The sequence below is a fragment of the Heterocephalus glaber genome, unplaced genomic scaffold, assembly GCF_053883595.1.
Source record: "Heterocephalus glaber isolate CG9 unplaced genomic scaffold, H.glaber_assembly_v1.0 deba00000122, whole genome shotgun sequence".
Lineage (NCBI taxonomy): Eukaryota > Metazoa > Chordata > Mammalia > Rodentia > Bathyergidae > Heterocephalus > Heterocephalus glaber.
In genome coordinates this window covers 1,536,482-1,553,050 of record NW_028258138.1, presented here as the reverse complement: position 1 = coordinate 1,553,050, position 16,569 = coordinate 1,536,482, and the positions used below count along the sequence as shown (strand labels likewise).

General features: G+C 54.2%; 2 protein-coding genes across 4 annotated transcripts in view; both read right to left on the bottom strand.

The window, feature by feature from the left end:
* Positions 1-16,569, bottom strand: part of Tspear (thrombospondin type laminin G domain and EAR repeats) — a 125,742-nt gene that overhangs the window by 33,625 nt on the left and 75,548 nt on the right. For 2 of the 3 annotated variants that reach the window (XM_021256383.2, XM_087208052.1), the window contains exons 1-2: positions 14,818-15,117; positions 12,402-12,622 (exon numbers count right to left, since the gene is read on the bottom strand). In XM_021256383.2, coding sequence (XP_021112042.2) covers positions 12,402-12,622; positions 14,818-14,989 — 393 coding nt within the window. In that variant the 5' untranslated portion in view covers positions 14,990-15,117. Of the gene's footprint in view, positions 1-12,401; positions 12,623-14,817; positions 15,118-16,569 lie in introns of those variants that run through there. The other variant, XM_087208055.1, reaches the window with a different exon arrangement.
* LOC101720254 (uncharacterized) lies at positions 3,100-12,574 on the bottom strand. Its single transcript, XM_021256385.2, has 2 exons — positions 12,402-12,574; positions 3,100-4,125 (listed from the first exon to the last, which is right to left on the bottom strand). The coding sequence occupies exon 2, from the start codon at positions 3,891-3,893 to the stop codon at positions 3,105-3,107; it is 789 nt and encodes a 262-aa protein (XP_021112044.2). The 5' UTR covers positions 3,894-4,125; positions 12,402-12,574; the 3' UTR covers positions 3,100-3,104.

Below are 16,569 nucleotides of genomic sequence, written 5' to 3'. Positions count from 1 at the left end.
TTGCTCTCAATTCTCAATGTAGAGCTTACTAAAGTCCCCAACAGGAGCTCTGTCACAGCCTGACTGTTGGGCTGCCTTGAAATTTCCTCTGCCAGATTAATTAGCCCTCTGCCTTTCATTGCAGTATCTCACAAAATCTCAGGACATGAGCAAAACGTAGACAAAAAAAAATTTTTTTTTTTTTTGCCAGATCATAACACACATGGTCATGAGTCCAGCAACCAGTGGAGGCCTTGTTCCCAACTGAAACCTCCTGAGCCTGGTCTTTACTGCCTACATTTCTATCAGCATTCTGGTCTTCTGAGGTCTGACCAGAATCTCTCATCTCAGCTTATAGCATTCTAGGACGTCTCCAGGAGGCAGCTTCAAACCTTTCCAAACTCCTCTCATGAACCAGTTCCAAAAGCTTCTGAACCATATGGTCAGGTGCTGTCACAGCCACAACCCCACTTGTCCAGTACCAAATTCTGTCCTAGTTACTTTCTGGTCACTGACACATGAAACCCAACACCCACAGCTTGAAAGAGGAGGGTTATTTAGCTCACAGTTTGTAGAGGTTTCGTTTGCTCCATAGTTGTCTAACTCCAGGGCAGGGCAGCATGGCAGAGGGGCCTGGCGGGGGTCACCTCATGGTGCCCCAGTCTCTGACCAGACCCCACCTCCTCACAGCAAGTCAGCTATGCGCCCCATAATGCACCTTCCAAAAGCCCTGCTTATGAGCACTCGAGGCTTGGGGTGACATCTAGGGATCGACCCTAACAGTGGGGACAGTCCCCATGGAGTCACCTGTAACAGTCAAAAGAGCTTTCCATGCTGTCCCCCAGTGTTGCCCAGGTCACGTGGAGAGCTATGACCTCGGCAAAGGTGACTGCAGTGAGGCATGTGCCCTGCTCAGACGGCAAGGAGAGGACACTGCAAGGTCCGTGTTGGATGTGCTGTGATGCCCCCCTGTCACGAAGCACACTCGGGACCCCTTGTGGTCAGTGCACTGACTGTCACATGGCTGTGGCCTTTGCTCTGCCCCTGTAGTTAGGGACAGAGCCCTCAGAGTCACACGTTTGTGGGGGTACCACACCGCCTGGCCACACCTGGACACACATGCTCAAGAGCCCCCAGTCCCATGGGCCTGTTCTCTCACCATTCTGGGCTTCTGCCACCACCCCCCAGCTTCACCCAGCCTGTGGGCAGGGGCTCCAAAGCTGTATCTTTGTCATGTGTGTGCTGGGTGTGGGGTGTGCCTGGGTGCGTGGACCACAGTCCAGAATGCCCATCCTGTGTTGAGGGGCACCCTTGGGCCCTGGGTAGGCTAAGGCTAGCGTCCCACCTCCAGCTCAGCTGTGGTCAGGTGAGCGCTGGGCAGAGTGGCATCATCTGCAGGGAGTGGGTGCAGGTCAGAGCCGTGTGGCTCCAACAGGATGTACCCTGGGCCTCCGCAGACCATCAGAGCTGGCCAGGGGTGGGCAGCAGACACAGAATGAGGGGACGGGGCTTCCAGGTCACATGCAGATGCCTGAGGGCCCAAGGGCCAGCGCCCAGAGCCAGGCCCAGGCCTCTGCCCCTTCCACCCGCAGTGCCACCAACACAGAGAGATGGCGTGGGCAGCAGAGGCTTTATTGCTCATGGACCAACAGAGACACAGCATGGGCCAGGAGCAGGGAGGAGCTGACGAGGCTCAGCTGCCCACTAAGGGGGACAGGGGTAGGGCTGGCAAGCTGAGGGGCTGGTCAGGGGCCAGCCCGAGCAGAAGGGCACTGGGTGGGTAGGCTTGCCACGGAGGTAGAAGAGGTGGAGGGGCAGGGAAAGGGGCCTAAAAAGAGTTGAGCTGTGTATGTACATTACCAACTGCCCACCACAAAGCTCTCCATTTCCATTATGTATGCGGATGTGGCCTGAGGAAAGATGGTAACTGAAACGGTACCCATGTGTCCCACCTGTCTGTGACTAAGCCTCGGGCGGCAGGGACAGCCTAGGGCTGGATTTTGGTGAGAGTTGGTGCAAATAAAGGGGTAACCTCCTCCTTCTACCGAGTTCTGGTCCTTGAGCTAAAGACTTTGTTCAGAACGGGATCCTTGAGCAAAACCAGAAGTCACTTTGTCCCAAAGGACACCTGTGGGGCTGGCACTCTCGTGGCATTGAATAGGGTTGCCAGCGGCAGAGGTCGGAAATGAAGGTGGAGCACCAGTATGCTGACCACTCATGGGCCAAGAACAATTCCTGAGCCGAATATAACTAATCACACAAGGAAATAAGCCCAGGAGCAAGAATGCAACTGCAGAAAACGAAAATGTGACTCGCAGACTTCAGGTGTGGAAATTCCCACACGGAGGTCACAGAGCAAATGTCCTCAGAGAGTCAAGAATCAGCAGAGCGCTTGGCAGTGTCTTCCAGGAATGAGAATATTTATTCTGTTGGGATGCTGGGCAGGGGGCAGAGAGGACAGAGGGAGGAGCCAGGGGTGCAGGAGAGCTGGCTGGGGTGCGGGGACTCTCGGAGCCAGGCACACAGAGGGCCTGGGGCACACAGAGAGCAGGGGCAGGGCAGCGGGCTCCGTGCCAAGGCCTGGGTAGGTGCCCTGCTGTCCCTGCGAGTCTCCATGGCAGACAGATTCCCTGTGCTGGGGGCTGGCAGAGACGCCTACCACAAGGCAGCCGGGCACGTGGGAGGGGTCGGCTGGCCCTGTCTGCGGCACGGTCACCCTGTAGCTCAAGGCCAGGGTCCCAGAGCGATGGCCCTACCACGTCAAAGCTCTGCATGGTTTGCCATGTGTGCAAAGGGGCTGGGCGAGGGCACAGTGCTGACTTCAAGTGTGGACGCCAGGTTGCTCTGTGGGGAGGACTCAGTGACCACTGCCCAGCCAGGATGCAGAGTAGGGTTTGTGAGGCTTCACCTCAGAGGACCTGGGAGCTGTCCGGGAGCCACCAAGCCCTGGGGCTGAGCATAGCCTGCAGGACTGGGGATCGGAACTCTGGGGCAGGAAGGGCCCCGAGGAGGAAGGATGCAAGTCAGGGTTGGTCTCAGAGCAACTCTGCCCCATGAGCCCGGAGCCCACCAGCCCTGGGTGACAAGGCCGATCAGCAGCAGGACTTCTGGCCCAGGGAGAGGCCTCAGCAGGCCGGGCGGGGGCAGGTGGGGCGGCAGAGCAGGGACAGGGAGGAGGAGGGCTTGCAGCAGCTGGGCTGGCAAGAGGAGGTGCAGCAGGAGGAGGCGGGGATACAGCAGGTGGGTTTGCACACGGGGCGGCAGAGGAGGGACACGGAGGAGGAGGGCGTGCAGCAGACGGGCTTGCAGCAGACGGGCTTGCAGCAGACGGGCACGCAGCAGGACGGCTGGCAGGGGGAGCAGGCGCAGCTAGCTGGCTGGCAGCCAGACTGCTGGCAGCAGGAGGAGGAGGCCCCGGAGCAGACAGGTGTGCAGCAGATGGGCTTGCAATAGATGGGTGTGCAGCAAATGGACTCACAACAGGATGGCTGGCAGGATGAGCAGCAAGTCGGCTGGCAGCCAGACTGCTGGCAACAGGAAGAGGAGGATCCAGTGCAGACGGGGGTGCAGCAGACAGGTGTGCAGCAGACAGGCTTGCAGCAGATGGGCTTGCAGCAGACAGGTGTACAGCAGACGGGCTTGCAGCAGAGAGACTCACAGCAGGACGGCTGGCAGGAGGAGGAGCAGCAAGCCGGCTGGCAGGATGAAGGGCAGCAAGTTGGCTGGCAGCACTGGCTGGACTCGCAGCTCACTGGGGTGCAGATGAGGCTCAGGGAGGGTGCCGGGGCACAGCAGCTGGGCTGGCAGCAGCTGGGGGCACAGCAGGGGGGCTCGCAGCAGCTCTCTGGGTAGTCGTCCACCTGCCAGGGCTCGGTGCAAGCGCTGGAGCAGACGGACATGGTGGAGTTGGCCATGGCGGGGTGTCTGGGAGAGGTGGGAATGTGAGCGTGAGTATGAGTGAGTTGTGTGTGTGAGAGTGGATCCTGTTAGCTGCACTTTTATACCCCTCTGTGTGGCCTGTGTTTCCTGGGAGTGGCTTATTGAAGCCTTCCTCTTCTGTCTTGTTTGTCTCATGTCTCTGGCTCAGTGTTGTGGTTGCTGGCTGTGACGCAGGCTGGGCCTGTCCTGTCCTGAGTTGCACCTCTCCTGGGTGAATAAGCAGGATGAGTTGGTTTCATCATGGGCTGCCCAGGTGCAGAGGCAGCAGTAATACAGCGATCGTGGAAGTGAGGGCCGCTGCCTCCACCTAGGACATTTGCCCTTGTAAACTAAGCTCTGGCCTGATCTGGGAGGAGGATGGGAGAACCCAGGGCCAGGGGTGCCTGTGCTTGGCTGGCCCGGCCACGTGGCAGGGTCTCTCCATAGGCACACAGCACGGTTCCATGCAGGGTGATGCCTGGGGCAGGGGTGAGGATTTGTTTCTGGGGGCAGAGACAGTTCACAGAGAGGTGCCAAGAGGTGCAGGCCCAGGGCAGTGAGGACGACCATGAGGCGCTGGGGCCTTTGCCCTTATGCAGTCTCACTTCCCAGAACTCTCCATGGTGAGTGTGTGTGCAAAGCCCACAGTTTCCTCCTCACCCATGGTGTCAGCTGCCATGTCTGCAGCCCAGTCCTCGGAGTCCACCGCAGGCCATGCCGGCTCTCTGCCCTCAGCTGACCCTACTGTGGCCAGGGCTGCCCCTGGGTGGTGGCTCTGCTGCCATCTGCAGAGAGCAGGGCCTGGTACCAGTGGCGCCTTGTCATGTAAAGACCTGCATGGCTGGATATGGCAGCCCATGCTGCAGCCCTGGGACTGGACTGAGGAGCCCTGGGCTTGGTGACCGCCTCCTGTCTGCATCCTAAGGCCACTCTGCCAAGTCTCTCAAGGGCAGGAGGCTTGCTGATGTGCTGGACTCCTGGGTGCTTGCTGGAGCCAGTGAGTTGTGGGTTTGGGGTCCCTCTGCCCACCAAGCCGGATGTGGGGCTCTGCTGGAACACTACTTCACAAAAGCAGGTGGGAATGGAGAAATGATTCTTCAAATAATGGCTCACAATTTGCTAGATGTATGGAAAAACAGCAATCTACATATTTAGGAAACTCAACCAACTCCAAATGAGAAACATACCAAGAATCCACGAATTGACAGATCATAGTAAAAATACTGCATGACAAACCGAGGGGGAAATGGTGACAGCAGCCAGAGAAAAAGGATGGGTCGTGGAGAAGGGAACTGAGAAGAGCAAAGGCTAATTTTCATTAGACCCTTGGAGGACGGGAGACAGTGGGATTCTCAGATTCTCGAAGAAAAACATGGTCTACCAAGAATCCTCCACCCAAACAGCTATCCTTCAAAAATGGAAGCCAAACAAAGACATCCCAGAGAATTAGAAACTGAGGGGTTCAGCTGCTGGTGGCACACTGTGGGAGACCCAGGGGGTTCCTCACACGGACAGAGAGTGATAGCAGGTCAAAGGCAGGTCTGTGAAGTCCAAGGTCACCAGCGAAGGGGAACACGGGTCTACAGAAGACAATGCAAATGCATGCTCTTCTCCTCGCTTCTCCTACCTTACTAAAAAGACAACTGAGTAGAAAATGTGTTGATGGGCCTGTAACTTATGGGAAAAAGATAGTTGGTAATAAGAGCACAAAGAGGGAGCATGGGGGCAAAGCCATAGCAGGTGGAGGAAATCACTCCAGATGGTAGTTCGAATCCACTGGAAAAACGAAGGCAGTCAGAGATGAGGAAAAGAGGTCAATATAATAAAAGGTGTAAGTATAACATTGCTCTCCCTTTTCTCTAAGATTCTTTCAAAAACCATAAAATTATGGAAAGTAATAATTATTGCAATCTATTCTTGGGTTTGTAGCATCTATATATAATATGCATACAACAAGACCAGTCCAAAAAGGATCAATGCTATATAAGAGCAGTGTTTTTATATTTCACTGGAATTGAGTTAGTACAAATCTGAAGTTGATTCTCATAGGTTAAAATAAGTTTTTGGTTTGCAGTAGAGCGTCCGCTAAAGAAACAATCGTGAAAAAAAATCATTAAAGAAATCAAAATCCTGCATTAGAATATATTCACTTAATGCAAAAGAAAGGAGTCAGGGAGAAATGACCCAAAACTCCCACAAGATGCATAAGAAACAAAAAGCAAATATAAACACAAATTTACTATCAGTGATTCTTTTTTTTTTTTTGGTAACGGGCATTAGACTCAGGACCTTGCGCTTACAAGGCAGGCGGCGGAACCACTGAGATAAATCCCTGGCCCTATAACTGATTCTTATTGATAATGGTAATTATTTTATATATAGTCACTGCAAGCAGGACATGGTGGTACATGCCTATGATCCCAGCACTTGGGAGGCTGAAGCAGGAGGATCGCAAATTCGAGGCCAACCTGGGCTACATAGTGAGACTCTGGGTCAAAAAACCCCAAAAACCATACAAACAAAAACAGAAGTCACATTAGCAAAGACTGCACCACTGCTCCTAGAGGAGCACAGAGCTAGGTTCCTTTGAGCCTCTGATCCCATTTTCAACTGATCATTACGTAATCTTATTTCATGTGTGTTATGGTTTGGGTCTCAAACATCTGGGAAGGAAATCTGATGGGCTTTGGGGAGGTTAGGTCATGCAGGGGCAGTGGATTAAGCCCCTGACGAGACTGGAATTTCATGGCTTTGTGGGGAGGAGACAGAATAAGGGGCCTAGTGAGGGGCATGGACCACGGGACGTGGGAAGGACTCCACCTGGCCCCCAGCGCCCTCCTCTCTTGCTCTTTCCCCTCTCTGCCTCCCGGCTGCCCTGAGGTGAGCAGCTTTCCTCCACCATGCCCTTCGCCATGATGTCTACATCCGCCCAGGCCTAAAAGCAATGGAGCCAGACGACCGTGGACTGAAACCTCTGAATCTGTGAGCCAAAACAAATCCTTCTTCCTTTAAGTTATTTTTCTCAGGTATTTTGTCACAGTTATGGAACGCTGACTAATACAATGTATGTTTGATGTTTATTGTTTATTCATTAGCATTGAACCATAGCCAACAACACCATGACTCATTCTCGAATGTGCAAACACACCTGTTTCCCTGTGAGGCACATCACAGTATTTTCCCTGTGGAGCTCTACACAGCAGTTTGTCACTATGCCATGGGCCATTCAAACAGCAAAATCACCAAAAATAGTTTTTAATTAGAAAAGCACAAAAATGTGAAGACTGTGGCACCTGATGGACCACAATAAAGGTACTCATTTACAGTTTGAGAGGTGAGACAAAAAGGTGGGATGTCACTTTATTCAGATCTACTGGCAACGTGATGTTGGCAAATAATATTTCCACCATCCCATGCATGTCCAGGAATGGCTATGAAAGCACCCCAAATACTGATTTAGGGGTTACAAGGCAATTTTAGCAAGTAGGTGAATACACAACGACAGTCCCTACAGATGAGTGTCGAAAATGTATCAATACCATTAAATGTGAATGAATTAAATAACGAAATCAAGAGCCAGAGATTTTCAAACCAGATTTTTTAAAAAGCAGGACTCAGTTAGATGCTCTCTACAATAAGCACACTGTAGATTCAGAGATACAAATAGGTTGAAAGTAGAAGGACCAGCTGGGCATGGCAGTGCACGCCTGTGATCCCAGTACTCAGGAGGCTGAGGCAGGAGGATCACTATGAGTTTGAGGGCATCTTGGGCTACATAGTGAGTTCAAGACCAGCCTGAACTGCATAGTGATCCTGTCTCAACACAACAACAACAACAACAACAACAACAACAAAGTAAAAGTATGGAAAGAGGTGTACATGCAAACAGAAACCACAAGAAAACTGGAATGGCTAACCTAATGTCAGATAACATAGATGTTAAAGGCTGGGGATTTAGCTCAGTGGTTGTACTGCCTGCCTGGCAAGCACAAGGTCCTGAGTTCGATGCCTGGTACAAAAAAAAAAAATTCTGGCATTTTGGTTTTCACTTTCGTTCATCTCAATTTATTGTATGATTTTCTTCTTGACTTCTCCTTTGACCCTTCAGTCATATAAGGAGTACATTGTTCAATGTCACGTAGCTGTGAGTTTCCCAATATTTTTCTGTTGATTTTTAATTGAATCCCATTACTGCCAGAATACATGCTTGGCCTTATCTTTTCCCCTTGCATTCATGTAGGTTTGTTTCATGACTGAGATTCTCTTCTAGCCCAGTCCGTGCTCCGTGTGTGCACTTCAGGGATTGTGCATGCTGCCGTGGCTGCCTTCTGCAGGTCTCTGCTAGGTCTCACAGACTCAGGGTGTTGGACGAGCCCTCCAGCTTCTTGTTGGCCATCTACCTAGTTGTCCTGTCCGTCATTGAAACCAGAGTACAGAAATCTCCAACTAATATTGTGGAATTCTCTATCTCACCCTGCACTTCTGTCAGTCTTTGCTGATGCACATTGGTGCTCTGTTGTTATTTGTATATATACTTATATTTGCTATATCATCCTAACAGGTTAATCATCTTATCTATAAAACATGCCTCTTTATCTCTAGCAAAAACATATGTCTTAACATCTATTGGGGGGGTACCAGGGATCGAACTCGAGACCTTGTGCTTTCGAGGCACCACTGAGCTAAATCCCTGACCCGAAAATGCCAGAATTTATGGGAGGCAGCATAAGTGCTAAACTGAGAGACATTTATAGGTGTAAATACCAATACCAGGAAAAGTCTCAACAAATCAATAATCTGACCTTCTGCTTTAAGGCATCGGAGAAAAGAAGAGCAAACTAAACCTAAAGCCAGTGCAAGCAAGGAAATAATCAAGGCTGCAGTGGAAATAAAAGAAGAAGAAGGAGAAGGAGAAGAGAAAGAAGAAGGAGAAGAAACATTGATTCTTCATAAGCTCTTGAAAACTAGAAAAGCAGATGATTTGTCTAAACTGATTCTCTGAGGTCAGCGTCACTCTCCTGCTATCATCAGATAAGAGAATCACAAGAGCACTATAAACCGATCTCTTTCATGATATGGATGCAAAATCCGCAACAAAATACTGTCAAACGAATCTAGCAACATAGAAAAGATTTTAGCACCATGGATGCCCTCATCTGGGTCTGAATGGCCCGGACACCCGCATGTTGAAGGCTTGGTCCTCTGCAGTGCTGTTGGTGGTGCTGGAAGCCTAGCAGGTGTGCCCGGTGGAAGGAGTTAGGTCACAGGGATGCACCCTGGGAGGGGGCATTGGGGCTCCACCCTCCAATTCCTCTCATTGCTTCCTGGCCACCATGAGTGAGCAGTGTCCCTGCCATGTGCTCCTCACTATGAGCCACAGCCTCACCACAGGCCCAAAGGCACCAGGACCGAGTGACGGTGGACAGAGCTGTGCACTGAGCCTAAGTAAACCTTCCTTCTTTATAACCTGATGATCCCAAGTATTTGTCACACGAACATAAAACTGCCATAGTGGGATATATCCATAGAACGGAAGATCGATTTAACATCTGGAAATCAATTAGTGTAGTAAACAGCCAATAGATGCAGAAAAGACACATGGCAAAGTCCAATGCTCATTCGTGATGGAAAAATGTAGCAAGCGAGGAATAGAAGGACTCAGGACACAGTTACAGGATACAGGATCAACATACAAAAATCAATTGTACTTTGTACATCTGCAATGAACAAGTCAAAAATTAAGACAACTCTGTGTACAACAGCATTGAAGAGAAAAAAATATATAGACATGAATTTAACAGATGAATTGCAAAAGTTATATTCTGAAAACTATAAAACATTGTTCTTGTTTTGTTGAAGCTGTAAATCAATGGAAAAACAGCCCACGTCTGTGGGCCAGAAGTCTTAATTCAGTTAACACGGCAGCATCATCCAAGTGAATCTACAGATTTACCCAATTCCTATCAGGAGCTGGCTGACTTTGTAGAAATCAACAAGTTTATTTTCAAATTAATATGGGATCTCAAGGGCACCAGGATAAACAAAACACTCTTGAAGAAGAAAGGTGAGCAATTCACACTTGCAAATTTCAAAATTTATGACAAAGCTGTGGTGGTCACGACTCTATGGTACCGGCATATAAATAAAGAGATCAATGGATAAAACAGAGAGGCCATAAATAACCCACATGTCCACCATCCCTAGATCCAACAATGACGTGAAGACCTTTCAACAGGGAGAAATTAGTCTCTAACAAATGGTGCTGGGACATCGGATGTGAGAGAACGGAACTGGGTCCTACCTCACGCCAAACGCAGACACTCAGAGGGACTGAGGCTTGGACGGAGCCTAAAACGATAGCTCTCTTAGGAGCAGACACGAGGCAAGTCTTGATGGCTCTGAATTTAGCCATGGATTTTTAGATGTGTCACCAAAAGTACAAGCAGCAAAAGAAAAAGGATAACTTAAACTTCAACAAAATGTAAACGTTTTGTGCTTCAAAGGACTGTATCAAGAAAGTAAAAAGACAACCTACGGAATGAGAGTAAGTGTTTTAAAATCATATTCTTTTTTTTTTTTTTTTTTTTGGTACCAGTGATTGAACTTGGGACCTTGCACTTGTGAGGCAGGCGGCGGAACCACTGAGCTAAATCCCCAGGCCCTTAAAATCATATTCTGGTAAGGGACTTTCAGTGAATTTTTAAATAACTCTATACTATGAAAATAAAAAGACAATTCTCCAAAGAAGACACATTAAAAATTTCCCCACTGGGCCGGGGATTTAGCTCAGTGGTTTTGTTGCCTGCTGTGCAAGCGCGAGGACCCGAGTTCGATCCCCGGTACCAAAAAAAAATGTCCCTACATCATTATTCATCAGGGAAATACAAACCAAAATCATGAGATACCCTCTGCCCATTAGGTTGGCCGGAATAAAACACTCAGGTTGTGCCTAGGGGTGGCAAGGATGTGGAGAAACCACAACTGCTGGTGGGAACGTAGAACCGTGCAGCTACCTAACCAAGTTAGTGGCAGAGTCACCACGTGATCGAGGAATTCCTCTCCTAGGAGTGCACCAAGGAAATGGGAACATGTCCACGAGGACGCATGCGTGCATGTTTACAGTGACACTGTTCACAACTGGAAAGGGTGGAAATAACGCAAACGTGGTCTGTGGGTGGCGGGCCCATCAAAGTGTGGTAGAGATGCGGCAGGGGTATTACTTGTCCATATAAAGCACTGAGGACTTCACAATGCTACCACATGGATGGGCCTCGAGAACACAGGCTACGCAGGATTAGCCGGCCACAGAAGATGGCATGTTGTATGCTTCCACGTGTGTGGGATGTGGCAAACCCAGAGACAGAAGTAGACTAGTTGCTGCCGAGTGCCGAACCCAGTTCGCTGCAGGGTTTCTTCGGAGGTGATGCAAATGCCCTACAGTTGATGAGGTCCAGGGCTAGGCCGCATCATCAAATAGAACCGGCTAGGTGGCAGCTGTGTCGGGGGTCAGTTTCAGCTCCAAGCAGGACAAAAGCAGAACGATAGCAGCAGCCTGCACCCCGGGGGTGTCCCCATCCTGGTCACCAGAGCCATGTCCTGGAGCCCATGCCCGAGGGTGACCAAGGCGGGGACTTAGTCTGCCGCTGCTGTGCATGGGAAGGAGGTGAGCACTGCGGATCTGGAGAACAGCGGCCCTGAGAGCTCGGTATGGCTCAGAGGTGGTCCAGAGGAGGGAGCAGGGCAGGGGGTCCCGGGCCAAGTCTGACACTGGGGAGCCTGCAGGGGTCACCCTGGTGCCATGCCGAGTCCCAGACACAAATCCATGCTTAGCTACTGGGCCTATCCCAGGATTCACGTGTTTCTGTGTGTACGCATGTCCGCCGGTGGGGTGCGGAGTGTCTGTGTGAACGTGTGTGTGTGCGCACCCACAGGTGTATAGTGTGTGTCTGTGCGTGTGCGTGTACATCTGTGTGTGTGCTCCATGTGCACAGCGTGGGTGTCGATGTGTGTGTCTGGCCGTGTATATATTTGCACCTCTGAGTGGTCGCCTGTGTGTGCACGGTGTGTGTGTCCATCTGTGTGTCTCTGTAGGCGTGCAGGGAGCCAGAGACCAACTCCACTGTTCTCCTCCCAGCAGGCCAGTCGGGAAGGGAGGGAGTGGGTGCGGGGCTGCCCCGCCTCCCGCCTGCCGGAGTGTGCCGTTGGCATGGGGGGCAGAGGACCTCAGCAGGAAAGCCCCGAGCATCCCCCCCAACCCGGATTCACCAGTGCAGCCGCAGCCCAAGGTGAACCGCACGGCCTGCACACTGCCAGGGACGGGCACCTCGTTACCTAGCAAGGCAGCAAGGCAAGCACTCTGCATCCCAAAGGTGGCTCTGGGGACCTTGACAGATGCCCGGGCTGCCACAGCCGGATCAGTCCCGCCCCTGTGCATGCTGATCTTGGGGCACCACAAAGGAAAATCAGGTCTTCCCGACGACGTGGAGAAGGAAAGCGCCACTGACCTTGGGCGGAAGGCTGGGAGCCTTCAAGGTCACGACGATGGAAAACTCCTCGGGGAAGAGGTCACATCGGGAGAAAATCCTCGAGGCCGGGAAGCTCGCTGTGCGGGGCGCGGCCGCCGACAGCTGGAGGCCCCGCACGCCCTGCGCCTGCACCATCTTGATCCTGCCTGGGGCGCCGCTGGACGGGTACACCTCTGCCAGGATGTCCAAGGGGCGCAGGTCTGTGTCAAAGAGAGCGCGGGCGGGTCAGGCGGGACTTCCGGGGCGTGGCCGAGGAAGCAGCAACGCCTGTGGGGTGGGGTGTGTCCTGGGCGTCTTCTGCATTTCACACCCAAAAGTGGTAGAGTCAGGAATTACTGGGCCGGCCCTAACAAAAATGATAATTAACACAGCCAGGAGGGCACGGAAGAGGGGGCCACGTAGGCCTGGGGCCGAGCATGGTCCCGGCAGATGGCCGGAGGGGCGCTGCAGCCTGGCAAGGAACCCCCTCCCCGAGGGTGGGACGTTGGATGGTTGCCGCCCTGCGGTTGGTCCTGATTCTCAGCCCCCATTGCCTGGAGGGACCCCCTGCGACCCCGCCTGAGTCCACCGGAGTCGACCGTGGCACACGTGCATTCCGAAGGCCCGCTCTGCTGCTGCTGCCTGGAGCAGTGTTGGGAAGCAGCCAACGGCTTTCGGGGCAGTAGGCCTAGGAGAGGGCCTGGCAACAGGGTCTGTGCCTGAAGTACACAGGGTCCCTGCAGGGCGGCAGGTGTGCCGGGGGCCAGGGCCGTAATGCACTGCCCGACGCCCCCGTCACTCTGCCCCTTGGAAGAGCAGTGACTAGTCAGCCGCCAGTGCTGGCCCCGGGGCTGCTGCATGGGGTGGGCAGGGAGGTAGCAGCAGGCAGGAGGCAGAGCCCAAGGAGAGCCTGGAGCAGACCCTCGAGAGCACATTTTCTTCTATCAAATCCAAGAAATTAAGACCAGGTCCCCGGGGGTGGGGAAGGAGCACCACGGGACAAAGGTTTGCACAGAAATGAGGGATCTCTGAGGCCTTGGAGTCACCGCCAACCACTGAGCAAGGGCGGATGGGAGAATAGCGACATTCCGGGACCAGACAAGGCAGCACCCTGTGCTCTGGCCACGACAGCCATGGCCTCGGCAGCAGAAGACGCCAGCCGGGCCCAGCTGAGGGGCATGAGGCAGAAACAGCGCTCTGCTCAAGTGTGATGGTCACAAAGGACATGGAAAGGCTGGGGGCTTCCAGCTGGGAAACAGCCCAGGGGCCTTGGCACAGTACCTGTGGGGTCCTGACGGGGTGCTGCACTGGTGCGGGATCTGGCCACAGTGGGTCACTGTGTCTGGGAGGGACCATGGGTGCGCCCTGGACAACAGCACAGGAAGTGGCGTGGGGCTCCTGTGGGCCCTCGCCACCACTCTAACGACTATTCGCTAAGATGTGGAGGCACCGTGTGCCAACGCTGTGTCTACACACACACGTGCTTTGGGGCCCGTGTCCTGTGCCCCTGGCTCCTGTCCTCAGCAGCTCCGGACGGGAGCCCGTGGGCATCTCTGCCGGGTCTTGGCATCGGGTCTGCTTCACTGAACTGCCTCCTCCCAGAGGACGCTGAGTCCTCCCCTGACCCCAGGGTCTGTGCGGTGACCTTGGGAATAGGGCCTTGCGGCAGGTCCAGTAAGAGAGTCAGCGGGTGGGCTCTGCTCCAGCCTGACTGCGCCCTTAGGAGAAGCAACTCAGACACAGCAACGCAGGGCAGGCGCTGAGTGGAGCGAGACAGGCCGAGCCCAGACGGTGCCTGTATGAGCCAGGGACGCCAGCAGTGGCCACGACACCCTGAGCCAGGACGTGCAGGGTGCCCCACATCCGAACTTGGACATCTGCCCTCCAGGCTGAGACCCAAGCTCCTCCAGCCATGGTGCAGGTGAGAGGCTCCCATGGGAGTCTTGCACGTTGATGCACACACGGCTCATGACACTCAGTCTGAAGCCAGACAGCGTCCTTCTCTGGCCCACCCTGGACAGGACCCAGGTCAGCAGCCCAGCAACGAAGGCTGGCGGTGACCATGGTGCCCTCACCCTGTCCAGCACCTGCAGGCATGGGTGTCCCTGGCCGACAGCACTGTGTAGGCTCCCACAGGACCCCAGCTTCCCTGGTTTGCTCTCTGAGACTGAAAACAAGTTAGCACCTGTAGCCCAGCCCAGTCCTGTCTGGGGCTGTGACCTGAGCACAAAACAGGCAACAGAGTCACTGCTGCTGTTGCCTCCAGGAAGAGGCTGCAAACACCAACAAGGAAGGAGGAAGTTGTTGGGCCTGAACAGGGACAGGGCAGCACCGCCAGGGACGGGGATAAAAGCCCAGAGCCCAGTGCCTCACACACACCTCACTCACTCACACTCACTCACACTCACACACTCACCTCCCCAGCCCAGCCCTGCCGTGGCCGCCTCCATCATGTCCATCTGCTCCAGCACTTGTACCAGGCCCTGGCAGGTGGACAACTGCCCAGAGAGCTGCTGCGAGGCCCCCTGCTGCACCCCCAGCTGCTGCCAGCCCAGCTGCTGTGCCCCGGGCCCCTGCCTGAGCCTCATCTGCACCCCAGTGAGCTGCGAGTCCAGCCCGGCTTGCTGCTCCTCGTCCAGTCAGCCATCCTGCTGTGAGTCTCTCTGCTGCAAGCCTGTCTGCTGCAAGCCCGTCTGCTGCACATCTGTCTGCTGCAAGCCCGTCTGCTCTGGATCCTCCTCTTCCTGTTGCCAGCAGTCTGGCTGCCAGCCGGCTTGCTGCTCATCCTGCCAGCCATCCTGTTGTGAGTCCATTTGCTGCACACCCATCTGTTGCAAGCCTGTCTGCTGCACACCTGTCTGCTGCAAACCTGTTTGCTGCAAGCCTGTCTGCTGCACCCCCGTCTGCTCCGGGGCCTCCTCCTCCTGCTGTCAGCAGTCTGGCTGCCAGCCAGCTTGCTGCTCCTGCTCCCCCTGCCAGCCGTCCTGCTGCGTGCCCGTCTGCTGCAAGCCCGTCTGCTGCACGCCCTCCTCCTCCATGTCCCTGCTCTGCCGCCCCGTGTGCAGACCCGCCTGCTGTGTGCCCACCTCCTCCTGCTGCACCTCCTCCTGCCAGCCCAGCTGCTGCAAGCCCTCCTCCTCCCTGTCCCTGCTCTGCCGCCCCACCTGCCCCCACCCGGCCTGCTGAGGCCTCTCCCTGGGCCAGAAGTCCTGCTGCTGACCGGTCTTGTCCCTCAGGGCCAATGGGCTCAGGTCCTACCTGGAAGCTGATAGCTGTGCCTGAATTGTTCCCACCCTTAGACCATGTCCTGATGTTGCTTGTCCAGCCTGCTGCAGGCTGAACGGACTTGAGAAGCTAAAGGTCCGTCTCAGTGCTGCTGCCCTTGGGAGGGCTTCTAGATGCCGTGTGGCCAAGCCCACTCTCCCTCCTCCCTCCCCTGTGCATTGAACAAACTGACCAATAAAGGCACTAACTGAATCAGCCCTGGCTCCCTGTCCCTGGCTGTGTCCTCTGCTGGACCACATGGCCATGTTTTCCCCCTTTGCACACCATGCTCTGCTCCCTCCGGTCCTCTGTGGCCCTGTGTGCCCAGGGCAGTGTGGATCCCCCAGTCTGGACTGATGGCAGAGGGTGAGGCTGGCTTTGCAAGCCTTTGCCCCTTTGAGGTCACTGTGGGTTTGTCCCTGACCCACCTCTGCCGTCATTCACTTCACAGTTCTGCTCGCTTTGCCTTTGTAACCCCCCCTCCACACTTTGGCTTCCACCCACGAGCAGCACCTGCCACGTCTGTGCCACCGGAAATACTCCCGTGGGCTCCAGTGGTGCCTCTGGTGTGGGAGCCATGTGGGCAGTGAGGCCAGGCCTCTGTGTCCGTCTCCCTCGGCTCTCTGAGTCCTGCCAGGTACAGGTAACGAGTCAGGCTCCTAGCCCTCCAAGTGCGTGGGCTGTCCCAGCGGGGCAAGGACACTGTGACTCCAAGTCCACCGGGGACGCGTGGCAGGGGTGCAGCAGGAGCCATCAGGATGTTCCAAGAAGCCTCTGAGGATGGAGTCTGGATGAGGACATGCTGGGGCTGCTGAGGGGCCCAATGCCGGCCCTGCCACCTGCCCAGGGTTCAACAGCCATGGGTGGGGACAGTGGGTGCCCGGTGCCTGCCAGCGGGCGACTG